Consider the following 14,407-nt stretch of genomic DNA (forward strand, 5'->3'; position numbering starts at 1 on the left):
TAAACCATAATGAAAAAGAATATTAAAAAAAGAATGTATATATGTGTATAACTGAATCACTTTGCTATACAGCAGAGATCAGCACAACATTGTATATCAACTAAACTTCGATAAAAAAATAAAGCTTACTGTCTTGAATTTTATAGTACCTAATATTAACAAATAGCCGTTTTTCTTTCTTTTAAACTGTATTGATATGGCTTTACTTAAACAATGTTTAAATTTTCTCTGGGTCAAAAGCTTCCCATCTATAAAATGAAAATGTTGGAATAAATATTCTCTTAAATTCTCTTTGAAGAGTTAATCATTCTCAATAGAAAAGGGGACAGCTAGGAATAAGATGAGATTCTTTCATGAATCCTGGATTTTTTGACAGAGTGTAAAAATATAGTCTTTTCTAACAGGAAATTTTGCTTTTCTAATTATCATATGTTTATTTACTACCTAGAATCCAGTTAGTAGTTTGCCATTGGTAGTTCACTATTTCAGGTAACATTACCTATTCCATATTAGGTTTGTGAGGAGATATAATATTCAGCAATTTTTGCTATTAACTTTCTTATCTTGATTAATGGCAACACTAACACCTTTTTTGAAAAATGGAACTGTAGCATAAGTTTTGATTCCTACCTCTTCTTCAACACCTAGGTACAATGTGTCAACAAGTTCATTTGACTCAGTCTCACCAATACCTCTTAAATCTCAACTCTTCTATTTCCCCTATATGTTTAAGTAGTGGAACAGGAGAATTAAACAATTGAAACTTTTTTTTCTGATAGCTCAGAGACTATTTGAGGGTCTCATAGTAGTTGAGGTTTTCATTATGAATACTAACTGCCACTGAAGAGAATGAGAAAATAATTCTTATTTGAGCCCTGGAGTTATGGTTTTTTATTCAATAAGTTACCGACTTACTAGATGTGCCCAGCACTGGTTTAGAGCCTAAGGATATAGCTGTAAGACAGACATAAGTTCTGGTCCTCCTGGAATGTGCATACTAGTTGAGGGAAACAAATTAAAACATAAACATGTAAATATGTAAGATAGAATAAGATAGTGTAATGGTTGATCTTATGTGTCAACCTGACTGGGTTGCAGGTTGCCCAGACATTTGGCTGAACATTACTCTGGGTGTGTCTGTGAGGGTATTTCTACATGAGATTAACATTTGAGTCAGTAAAGTGAGTAAAGCAAATCGTCCTCCCTAATATGGGTAGGCCTCAGCCAATCAATCAAAGACCTGAATAGAACTGAGTAAGAGGGAGCTGTTTGAGTTGGGACTTTAGTCTTTTCTGGTAGCTTTACTAGCATGTTCAAAGTTCCCCAGGGATAAAGTTTGTCTGTTCCAAGTGTGGAAAAAGCTAGTATCACTGAAAGACAGTGAATGAGGGAGGGTATAGCAAAAGATAATGGTAAAGAAATAGGAAGAAGGCATATCATGAAGGGTTTTGTAAAGGACAATAAGAAATCTGGATTTTATTCCAAGTGTAAAGGGAAGCCATTAGTTGATTTTAAGCAGAGAAGTTAACACCTCAGGTTTTTAAATTATCACTTCGGTTGTTCTCTGGAGAATGGACTACAGATGGTTAAGAATGTATGCAGGGAGATTAACAGGCAGTTACTGAAGTACTTCCAGGTAAGAGATGATACGGCCTGGGTTACAAGAGCCATGGAAATGTTGACAAGTGATCAGATTTGAGATATGATGAAAAACTGGACTAATCTGATGATTATTTTAGAAAATCATTTTATTTGCATTTCATTAATCATGAGTGAGGCTGAGGTCATACAGGACTGTGGTTGTTTACAGGCTTCACAGTTACACCACCTGGGACTAAATCCTGATTCTACTACATCCTTTACCTATGACCTTGAGTAAATTTCTTAATCTTTCTATGCTTGTTTCTTAACTCCTGAAAAAAAAATGAAGATTCTTTATGAAGTCTATGTGAGGTAATTGATGTAAAACTTTAATTAACAATAGAGATTAGTTTTTATTATTATTTACAATTTTTATCAGGCATTTGTTCTTACTTTTTCAATTTTGGATTTCTTTTTCATGTCCTATATGCAGTTTTCTACTGGATTTTAATTTGGTTTGTAAATAGTATTTAAATACCAGATTGGGTCTACCATATGTATTATTAAGATTGTTGTCAAGTTTTGTCAATTTACTTTATGGTGATTGTATCAATAGGAGAATATAATTTTTATGTACTCAAATTTAGTTGACCTTCTTTTTTACTGCCTATGAGTTTGATATTATGCCAAAAAAACAGCTAGTGACTGTAGAAAATATACTCAAGATGGTTGTCTTGCAGTAGTCAGAACTCTCATACACTGTTAAGAGTACAATTTTGGACAATCACTTTGGAAAACTGTTTGGCAGTATCAATTAAAGGTAATCTTAAACATAACTTATGACTCAGAAATTCTACTTTGGTAGAAAGAAATATGTACATATGTGCAACAAAAACCTACAAGAAAATTCATAGGAACAGTATTTTAATTGTTCCCAAATAAAAACTACCTAAATGCCTATCAGTAATCGAATGGATACATAAAATTATGGTTTATTCACATTAATTAAATAATATACAGTAGTAAGGTTAAGTAAACTACTTACATGCAATGATTCAACATGAATCTGGCAAACAAAATATTAAGCAAAAGAAGTCAGACACAAAGTATATAGGTTACATAAAGTTTAAAAATAGGCATAAATAATCTATAGTGATATAATCTGAACAGTGGTTACCCCTGGGGTGAGGGTAATAACTGGGAAAGGTGCAGGAGTCTAATGGGTGTTAGTGTAATATTCCATTTCTTGATCCAGTGCTTATGCTGGTTAAACACATGTATTCACTTTGAAAATTAACTGAGGAAAAAACTAGAGATACAGAGAAGCTGCTAGATAGGGGCACCTGGTCAAAGAAAGGTATATCTCAGTATGGCAAAGCTCTGCGCTAAGGGTGAAAAGGCAGTAAAGTGAGATTTGTTCAATAGCTAAGAGTGCAGGATAAATCTGAAAGAGAAAGATTCCAAAGGAAGTCTGAAGAAAAAGGATGAAGTTCTGAGGAAAAGGAAATGTCCTTGAAGAGGAGACAGACATTACTTATTCTAAGAGTAAAATGAAGAAGAAATAAGGAACCACGGATTCAATTCATTAAAACCACAAACATTCACAAAAACCACATATACCAGGCATTGTTCTAGGGGCTGGAGATACAGCAGTAAACCAAATAAAGCATACTCTTTGTTCACATTCTAGTGGACTAAAATTATAAGAATTTACCATAAATGATTACTTCAGACTGTGGCTGAATCTCAGCAAACACACATGGAAAAAGATAATTATACAGGGTCATTTGAAAGACACATCCCATCTATTTCTTCAGATAGTCTAGCTTTTTTTTAAAATAAGGTATGAAAGCATAGAATAATGTGGTAAAATGCATTAATCTTAAGTGTACAAACTGAGACATTTTTATACATTTATGTATTTGTGTACCTACCACTCAGGTCAAAATACAGAGCATTTTCAGCATACTAGAAGATTCCCTCATGTCCCTTCCCAGTAAATACCCCTTCGGGGTAACCACTATTTTCTATCACTGAGATTAGTTTTCTAACTTCAGATATTTGGAATCACATAGAATGTACTCTTATTTCTGACTTCTCTTATGACACATGTTTGTGAGATTATCTATGTTGTTATAAGTAGCAATAATCTGCTTTAGGGAGTGTGTGTGTGTGTGTGTGTGTGTGTGTGTGTGTGTGTGTTTATGTGTATAGTGTCCAACTGCATGAAATACTATAATTTATTCCATTTTCTGTTGATGTTGATTTGCGTTCTTTCCAATGCTGGGCTATTTTGACATATATTCTTTGCCTTATCCTCGATCAAAACAGACCATCAGTGGGGAGTTTCCTGGTAGTCTCGTGGTTAGGATTCGGCACTTTCACTGCCATGGCGCGGATTTAACCCCTGGTTGGGGAACTGAGATTCTGCAAGCCGTGTGGCATGGCCAAGACTTTAAAAATTATTAAAAAAAAAAAAAAAAAGACCACTAGAAAAGCTGGGTTTACCAACTACGGGAAGTCTCACTACAATGTATTCATTGACCTAGGTGCCAATGAAAAACTTACTTCTGCTAATAAATGTTCACTTTTATCCTTATGGACAATGCACATTATGTAATGGATTTCTGCCCTTGTTTACCTATTATAATGAAATTCAAAATTGAAGCCCAAGTTTAATCTCTCTGAATGAAAGCATTTCTGCATAATCATATTTTAACTCTTTCTTGGTCTTAACCTTCCAACTCTGTTTCCTCTGAAAATATGTTTTATCTGTACAGGATTTTCCAATTTAGTGTATGGATTACTGCAATTCCCTTAAACTGCACTGTAAAATAAGGCAGGGAACAAATATACTACTTAAAATTTACCTGCAACTCAGTCATTTCCTTTTCTTTCTGGGAGTGGACTGGGCCTGAGAAGGCAGAGCTGGAGAAGAGAATAAAAGCCATTAAACAAGGTTTGTTTTGCAGTTCAAGAAATCTGCACCCACAAGGTAGATTAAAGGTCACTCTATAGCAAAATGATACTTGGAGCCATCAGAAAGGCCAAGAATATACATTCCCCAGGTATAAAGATGACTACTACATCATGTGGAGCTTATGCATATGGTGAACAGGAATAGGAGTACATATGTAGGAGATGCCCCATGAATTTATCAATAGCTCTGTATCAGAGAATAAACAGTTCACGTGGAGCAGAAAGATATATAGCTTCATGAAAGCACATCACCAAGAAAATTATGAAACTGACAACATACCTAAGGTATTTTAATGTATTGAGACTTTTAAAAAGAAATATTTTAAGTACAAACTAAATGGGAATTTAACTAAAATGGTGATGATTTTATATTTTGAGAAAAGAGTCAGGAGAAGTTTATGTGTGTGAGTGATGTGTATCAGAGGTACTGGTGGTGGTAAGAACGTTTAATTCTTATTTTCCATAGTATAAAAAATCTAAATCTGAAAAGTGTCAAATAATAGCAGGATAAACATATGATTTGGAAAAACGGAGTAAACAAAAGAAGGCACAGTTAAGAGTTGAAAGTGATTCTTTCTGGGGACAGGAATTAGAGATGGGGAGAAAAAAGGAACAGGGTATAGTTTTTCTTATTCTTATTACAAGACTAGTAGCACTATTTGATTTTTTTAAAAAACAATTAACATATTATTTCGCCCAAATACAAACTGAATCATAAAACAATGTACTATGTACAATTAATAATATTATGTATTATGTAATATTCATAATATAATGTACATGCTTATAAGCATGGGGTAAATAATGCATGATTATACGTATAATGTAGTATGTACTATCAACAGGTTAATGCAGGGGTCCCCAACCCCCCGGCGGTCCGCGGCCTGTTAGGAACCTGGCCGCACAGCAGGAGGTGAGTAGCGCGAGAGCATGGCACTCCCCATCGCTGGCATTACCGCCTGAACCATCGCTCGCTGGCATTACGGCCTGAATCATGCCCCACGCCCCAATGGAAAACCTGTCTTCCAGGAAACTGGTCCCTGGTGCCAAAAAGGTTGGAGACCTCTGGGTTAACATACACGCTTATAAGCGTGTGGGGTAATTAATTAATGCACGGTTATACATATAATGTATTATGTGTGGCAGCGGTCCCCAACCTTTCTGGCACCAGGGACCGGTTCTGTGGAAGAAAATTTTTCCACGGATGGTGGCGGGGGGGATGGTTCAGGCGGTAATGCGAGCAATGGGGAGTGGCAGATGAAGCTTTGCTAGCTTGCCCGCCGCTCACCTCCTGCTGTGTGGCCCGGTTCCTAACAGACCACAGACCAGTACCGGTCCACAGCCCGGGGGTTGGGGACCCCTGATGTATGATATAATATATATGCAATTCCAGGACACCTAAATCAATCAACTCTCATATCAACACAACGAGGTCTATATTATGGACAATGCTCAGAAATTTGTGGATCAAATCATAGTTTTATACCCATTTTAGTACCACTAAAATACTTTGAAAAATGATCCGCATCAATATTATAAATTCATTAAGAAGCTAAACAGCATTAACTTGTTAAGTTAAAGACTGGGAGTTAGGGGGACTTCCCTGGTGGCACAGTGGTTAAGAATCCGCCTGCCAATGAAGGGGACACGGGTTCGATCCCTGGTCCGGGAAGATCCCACATGCTGAGGAGCAACTAAGCCCCTGCGCCACAACTACGGAAGCCCACGCACCTAGAGCCCGTGCTCCTCAACAAGAGAAGCCACCGCAATGAGAAGCCCGTGCACCACAACAAAAAGTAGCCCCCGCTTGCCTCAACTAGAGAAAGCCTCGAGCAACAACAAAGACCCAATGCAGCCAATAAATAAATAAATAAATAAAAATACCTTAAGAAAAAAAAAAAAAAGACTGGGAGTTAAAACTCCCCTTAACGATATGCTACAACTGGATATATCAACATGATTTATTACTATTCTATCAATAATTCTACCCCTATTTATTATATTCCAACTAAAAATTTCAAAATATATTATTCAAACACAGAGTTGATGTCTACCAAAATACAAAAACAACCTGCCCCTTGAGAAACAAAATGAACGAAAATCTATTTGCCTCTTTCATTATCTCAACAATAATAGGACTTCCTATCATTATCTTAATCATCATATTCCCAAGCATTTTACTCCCAACACCTAATCAACTAATCAATAACCATATAATTTCTATTCAACAATGACTAGTTCAGCTAACACTGAAACAAATAATAGTTATTCACAATCACAAAGGACAAACCTGAGCACTAATACTAATATCACTCATCTTATTTATTGGATCAACAAATCTATTAGGACTATTACCACATTCATTTACACCTACTACACAACTCAATAAATCTAGGAATAGCAATTCCCCTATGGGCAGGAACTGTAATTACAGGCTTTTGCCATAAAACAAAAGCATCCTTAGCTCATTTTCTACCACAAGGAGCACCGGTTCCTCTTATTCCTATACTAGTAATCATCGAAACTATTAGCTTATTCATTCTCAACCAATAGCTTTAGCCGTACAATTAACAGTTAACATCACAGCAGCACATCTATTATTCCTTTAATTGGAGGAGTGACTCTAGCATTGCTGAATATTAGCACCACCACAGCCCTCATTACATTTATTATCCTTGTATTACTTACTACCCTCGAAATCGCCATTGCCATAATTCAAGCTTACGCATTTACCTTACTAGTAAGTCTTTATCTACATGACAATACACAATGACCCACCAAACCTATGCATATCACATAGTAAATCCCAGTCCCTGACCCCTTATAGGAGCTCTCTCAGCCCTTCTAATAATAACATCAGGCCTAATTACATGATTTCACTTCACTTCAACATTATTATCACTAGGCCTTAACAACGTATTAATGATGATGAGACATCATCAGAGAAAGCATTTCCCAAGGCCATTATACATCAGTTGTTCAAAAAGGACTCCGATATGGAATAATCTTATTATTTCAGAAGTCCTCTTTTTTACTGGCTTTTTTTGAGCCTTCTATCACTCAAGCCTTACCCCTACACCTGAACTAGGTGGATGCTGACCACCAACAGGCAGCCGTCCCCTAAATCCATTAGAAGTAACACTTCTTAATACCTCTGTATTAAGGGTATCCATTACCTGAGCCCACCACAGCCTCATAGAAGGAAACTGCAAACACATACTCTAAGCTCTTATTACAATTGCCCTAGGCTTTCATTTTACAAGTCTACAGGCCTTAGAATACTACGAAACATCCTTTACAATTTCAGATGGGTCAACTTTCTTCATAGCTACAGGATTCCACAGACTACATGTAATTATGGCTCTACTTTCCTTATCATTTGCTTCTTACATCAATTAAAATATCACTTCTCATCTAACCATCATTTTGGCTTCGAAGCTGCTGCCTGATATTGACATTTTGTAGATGTAGTATGACTATTCCTTTACATATCCATTTATTGATGAGGATCTTATTCTTTCAGTATTAAACAGTACAGTTGACTTCCAATCAATTAGTTTCAGTATAATCCAAAAAAGAATAATAAATCTAATACTGACATTAATTACAAACATAGCACTAGCCTCACTAATTGTATTAATTGCATTCTGACTTCCCCAATTAAATATTTACACAGAAAAAAATAAGTTCTTATGAATGTGGGTTTGACCCTATAGGATCAACACATGTACCATTTTCCATAAAATTTTTCCTAGTAGCCATTACATTCCTCCTTTTCGACTTAGAAATTGCTCTCCTTTTACCCTTACCCTGAGCATCTCAGACAAATAATCTAAAAACAACATTCATTATAGCTTTATTCCTAATTTTATTACAAGCAACAGCCTAGCCTAACCAAAAAGGACTAGAATGAACTGAATATGGTAGTTAGTTTAAACTAAATTATTTTGACTTGTTAGATTATGATTAAGTTCATTACCAAGTGCCTTTAGTATATATAAATATTATTATAGCATTCACAGTATCTCTTATAGGATTATTAATATATTGATCTCACCTAATATCTTCACTATTATGCCTAGAAGGCATAATACTATCACTATTCATTATAGCAACCCTGATCATTCTAAATACACATTCTACCCTAGCCAGCATAATGCCAATTGTTCTGCTAGTATTCACAGCTTTCAAAGCTGCACTCGGACTGTCCTTACTAGTAATAGTATCAAACATATACGGCACTGATTATGTACAAAATCTTAATCTCCTCCAATGTTAAAAATTATTATTCCTACAATTATACTAACACCACTAACATGACTATCAAAGAACAGCATAATCTGAATTAATACCACAGTCCACAGCTTATTAATCAGTCTTATGAGCCTTTTCTTCTTAATCAATTTAATGACAATAGCCTCAACTTTTCACTAATTTTTTTCCGACTCCTTATCAACACCATTATTAATTTTAACATGATTCTTCCCATTAATACTAATAGCCAGCCAAGTTCACCTATTCAAACAATCATTAACTCAAAAAATTATACATTACCATGCTAATTATATTACAAATATTCCTAATTATAACACTCACTGCCATAGAATTAATCTTATTTTATATTTTATTTGAAGCAACACTAGTCCCGACACTTATTATCATTACCCAATGGGGTAATCAAACTGAACGACTTAATGCAGGAGTTTATTTCTTATTTTATACACTAGTAGGATCGCTTCCACTCTTAGTAGCACTAGTGCATATTCAAAATATCACAGGCTCACTAAATTTTCTAATACTTCAATATTGAACACAAGCAATATCCATCTCCTTATCCAACATTTTCATATGACTAGCCTGTATAATAGGCTTTATAGTAAAATACCTCTTATAGCCTTCACCTTTGATTACCTTAAGCATATGTAGAAGCCCCTAATGCAGGATCCATAGTCCTTGCAGCCGTACTACTAAAACTCGGAGGCTATGGTATATTATGAATTACAACAATACTAAACCCATTAACAGATTTCATAGCATACCCTTTTCTCATACTCTCCTTATGAGGAATAATCATAACGAGTTCAATTTGTTTACACCAAACAGACTTAAAGTCACTTATCACATATTATTCTGTCGGTCACATAGCACTTGTTTTCGTAGCCATTCTTATCCAAACACCTTGAAGTTATATAGGAGCCACCGGTCTAATAATTGCCCATGGCCTCACATCATTCATATCATTCTGCCTCACAAATTCAAATTACTAACAAATTCACAGCCGAATGATAATTTTAGCCAGAGGTCTACAAATATTCCTCCCATTAATAGCAACATGATGACTACTAGCAAGCCTAACAAACCTAGCTCTACCCCCAACTATTAAGCTAATTGGAGAACTATTTGTAGTAGTATCATCCTTCTTATGATCAAATGTCACCATTATCCTAACAGGAATTACTATAGTAATTACTGCCTTATACTCAATATATAAGTTAATCATAGCACAACAAGGCAAATATACAAACCCTATCAATAATATTAAGCCATCATCCATACGAGAAAATGCTCTCATAACTCTTCACATTTTACCTCTCTTATTCCTATCGTTAAGTCCCAAAATCATTTTATGGCCCTTGTACTGTAAATATAGTTTTAAAAAACACTAGACTGTGAATCTAGTAACAGAAGACTAAACCTTCTTGTTTACCAAAAAAGTATGCAAGAACTGCTAATTCATGCCTCCATATCTAACAGTATGACTTTTTCAAGCTTTTAAAGGATAGTATTGATCCATTGGTCTTAGGAACCAAAAAATTGGTGCAACTCAAAACAGAAGTAATAAACTTATTTACCTCTTTCACACCAGTTACACTATTTATACTAACAATACCAATCATAATAACAAACACCAACATCTACAAAAGTAACATATATCGATCCTATGTAAAAACCACTATCTCATATGCTTTTATCACCAGCTTAATTCCAACAATAATATTCATTCACACAGGACAAGAAAGAATTATCTCAAGCTGACACTGAATTATTATCCAAACCCTTATATTATCACTTAGCTTCAAACAGACTCTTTCTCAATAATATCTGTGCCAGTGGCATTATCTGTCACATGATCTATTATAGAATTTTCAATCTGATATATGCACTCAGATCCTAACATCAATCGATTGTTTAAAAACTCCTTTTTCTTATCACAATACTAATTCTTGTCACTGCTAACAATCTTTTCCAGCTTTTCATTGGATCAGAAGGAGTTGGAATTATATCTTTTCTACTTATCAGGTGACAACATGGATGAGCAGATGCAAATACAGCTGCTCTCCAACTAGTTTTATATAATCACATTGGAGATATTGGATTTATTATTATCAGTAGCATGATTCCTATTTAAACGCATGAGACCTACAATAAATATTTATACTTAACCTAAATCACCCAAACCTGCCTCTAACAGGACTTGTATTGGCCACAACTGAAAAATCCGCCCAATTTGGCATCACAAATGACTTCCCCCAGCAATAGAAGGCCCTACCTCCATCTCAGCCCTACTTCACTCAAGAATAGTTGTAGCAGGTACTTTTCTACTTATCCGCTTTTACCCTTTAACAGAGAATAATAAATTTATCCAAACAACAATATTATGTATCGGAGCAATTACCACATTATTTACAGCAGTATGCGCTCTTACCCAAAATGACATTTAAAAATTCTTGCCATCTCTACTTCAAGCCAATTAGGCCTTATAATAGTAACAATCGGTATTAACCAGCCTTACCTAGCATTTCTCCATATTTGCACACATGCCTTGTTCAAGGCCATACTATTTACATGCGCTAGATCCATTATTCATAGCCTAAATGATGAGCAAGACATTCAGAAGACAGGTTTATTTAAAGCAGTATCTTTTACCACAACAGCCCTCATTATCGAAGTCTCACACTGACAGGAATACACTTCCTCACAGGATTCTACTCTAAAGACCTAATCATCAAAATCGCTAACATGTCATATACCAACACCTGAGTCCTACTAATAACTCTCGTCGCCACATCCCTTACAATTGTCTATATCACTCACATTATTTTCTTTGCACTATTAGGACAAACTTTTCCACTTTAATTCTAATTAATGAAAACAACCCACTCCTAATCAATTCTATTAAATGTTTACTAACTGGAAGTATTTTCGCTGGATTTCTTATCTCCAACAATACTCCCCCAACAACAATTCCACAAATAACTATACCTTATTATTTGAAACTAACTGCCCTTGCTGTAACCATCTGGCACTGAAGTCAACCTCACCACACAAAACTTAAAATTTAAGTACCCTTCAAATTTCTTCAAATTTTCCAACCTCCTAGGGTATTTCTCCATTATTATACACAACTTCCCACCATACTTAAATTTATCAGCAAGCCAAAAATCACATCAGCCTTCCTAGATTTAATCTGACTAGAAAGTATCTACCAAAAACTACTTCCCTTATTCAAATAAAAATTTCTATGCTAGTATCAGACCAAAAAGGCCTAATCAAACTATATTTTCTTTCATTCCTCATTACCCTCACCCTAAGCATAATTCTGTTTAATTACCACGAGTAACCTCTATAATAACCACAACACCAATAAGCAATGATCAACGGGTAACAATTACTAGTCAAGTACCAGAGCTATACAATGTCGCAATTCCAATAGCCTCTTCACTAAAAAAACCCAGAATCTCCCATATCATAAATTACCCAATCCCCTAGTCCATTAAACTTAAATACAATCTCCACTTCTTCATCCTTTAAAACAGGGGTCCCCAACCCCCGGGCCACAGACTGGTACCGGTCCACGGCCTGTTAGGGACCGGGCAGCACGGCAGGAGGTGAGTGGTAGGCAAGCGAGGGAAACTTCATCTGCTCCTCCCCATCGCTCGCATTACCACCTGAACTATGCCCCCCATCGCTCGCATTACCACCTGAACCATCCCCCACCCCGCTACCCGCCGACCGTAGAAAAATTGTCTTCTACGAAACTGGTACCTGGTGCCAAAAAGGTTGGGGACCACTGCTTTGAAACTTAGAATACTATTGAAAATTCTATCAACCCTGAAAGAAATATACCTAGAACGGTCTTATTAGAAACTCAAACTTCAGGATACTGCTCAGTAGCCACAGCTGTCGTATAACCAAATACTATCAACATTCCCCCTAAATAAATCAAAAATGCTATTAGACCCAAAAACGAACCACCAAAATTCAACACAATCCCACAACCAAAACCACCACCTACAATCAACCCAAGTCCACCATAAATAGTTTTTTTTTTGATTAATTTATTTTATTTTATTTATTTTTGGCTGTTTCGGGTCTTTGTTGCTGTGCGCGGGCTTTCTCTAGTTGTGGCGAGCAGGGGCTACTCTCCGTTGTGGTGTGCAGGCTTCCCATTGCGGTGCCTTCTCTCATTGCGGAGCACGGGCTCTAGGCACGCAGGCTTCAGTAGTTGTGGCTCACAGGCTCTAGAGTGCAGGCTCAGTAGTTGTGGTGCACAGGCTTAGTTGATCCACGGCATGTGGGATCTTCCCAGACCAGGGCTCAAACCCACATCCCCTGAATTGGCAGGAGGATTCTTAACCACTGCGCCACCAAGGAAGCCCTAGGTGAAGGTTTTGAAGAAAAACCCACAAGACTAATTACAAAAATAGTACTTAAAATAAATACAATGTATGTTATCATTATTCTTACATGGAATCTAACCATGGCCAATGACATGAAAAATCATTGTATTTCAACCCTAAGAACACTTAATGACCAACATCTGAAAATCATCCATTAACAAAAATTAACAATGCATTTGTCGATCTCCCAGCTCCATCAAACATTTCATCATGACAAAATTTTGGTTCCCTACTGGGCATTTGTTTTTGTTTTTTTCTGGGGTTTTTTTGGCCCTGCCACAAAAAGATCCCCGCCCTGGCTTGCAGGGATCTTAGTTCCCTAACCAGGGATTGAACCTGGGCCCTCAGCAATGAGAGCACAGAGTCCTAACCACTGGACCACCAGGGAATTCCCTAGTTCTACAAATCTTGACAGGCTTACTCTAGCAATACATTATACATCAGATACAATAACCACTTTTTAATCAGTAACACATATCCGAGACGTAAATTATGGATGAATTATCTGATATCTACATGCAAATGGAGGCTCCATCTTTTTTATTTGCCTATTTATTCATGTAGGACAAGGATTATACTATGGATCCTACACCTTTTTAAAATATTTACTTATTTTATTTATTTTCTTCTTTTAAAATTTTTTTGGCTGCATTGGGTCTTAGTTGCGGCACGTGGAATCTTCGTTGAGGCATGCAGGATCTTTTGTTACGGCACGTGGGCTCTTCGTTGTAGAGCTTAGGCTTCTCTCTAGTGGTGGTGTGTGGGTTTTCTCTCTCTAGTTGGGGCGTGTGGGCTCCAGGGCGCATGGGCTCTGTGGTTGTGGCCCTCGGGTGAGCACGTGGGCTCTGTAGTTTGTGGCACGTGGGCTCTCTCATTGAGGCACGTGAGCTCAGTAGTTGTGGCAAATGGGCTTAGTTGCCCCATGGCATGTGGGATCTTAGTTCCCTGACAAGGGATCGAACCCATGTCCCCTGCATTGGAAGGTGGATTCTTTACCACTGGACCACCAGGGGAGTCCCAGACCCTACACCTTTTCAGAAACATGCAACACTGGAATCATCTTATTATTTACAGTCATAGCTACAGCATTCATGGGCTATGTCTTACCTTGAGAACAAATATTCTGAGGAGCAACGGTTAATACTGTTCTCCTCTCAGCAATCCTA

General features: G+C 36.6%; 1 protein-coding gene and 1 non-coding gene across 4 annotated transcripts in view; both read right to left on the reverse strand.

The window, feature by feature from the left end:
• Positions 1-14,407, reverse strand: part of ZNF569 (zinc finger protein 569) — a 108,172-nt gene that overhangs the window by 73,606 nt on the left and 20,159 nt on the right. For all 3 annotated transcript variants that reach the window (XM_057533282.1, XM_057533283.1, XM_007166765.3), the window contains exon 3: positions 4,452-4,509. In XM_057533282.1, coding sequence (XP_057389265.1) covers positions 4,452-4,509 — 58 coding nt within the window. The remainder of the gene's footprint in view (positions 1-4,451; positions 4,510-14,407) is intronic.
• On the reverse strand, positions 13,557-13,629 carry TRNAE-CUC (transfer RNA glutamic acid (anticodon CUC)). The gene has a single exon. It is a non-coding gene; the product is annotated as a tRNA-Glu (tRNA).

This window comes from Balaenoptera acutorostrata, chromosome 19 (assembly GCF_949987535.1).
Source record: "Balaenoptera acutorostrata chromosome 19, mBalAcu1.1, whole genome shotgun sequence".
NCBI classification, from domain to species: Eukaryota; Metazoa; Chordata; class Mammalia; order Artiodactyla; family Balaenopteridae; genus Balaenoptera; species Balaenoptera acutorostrata.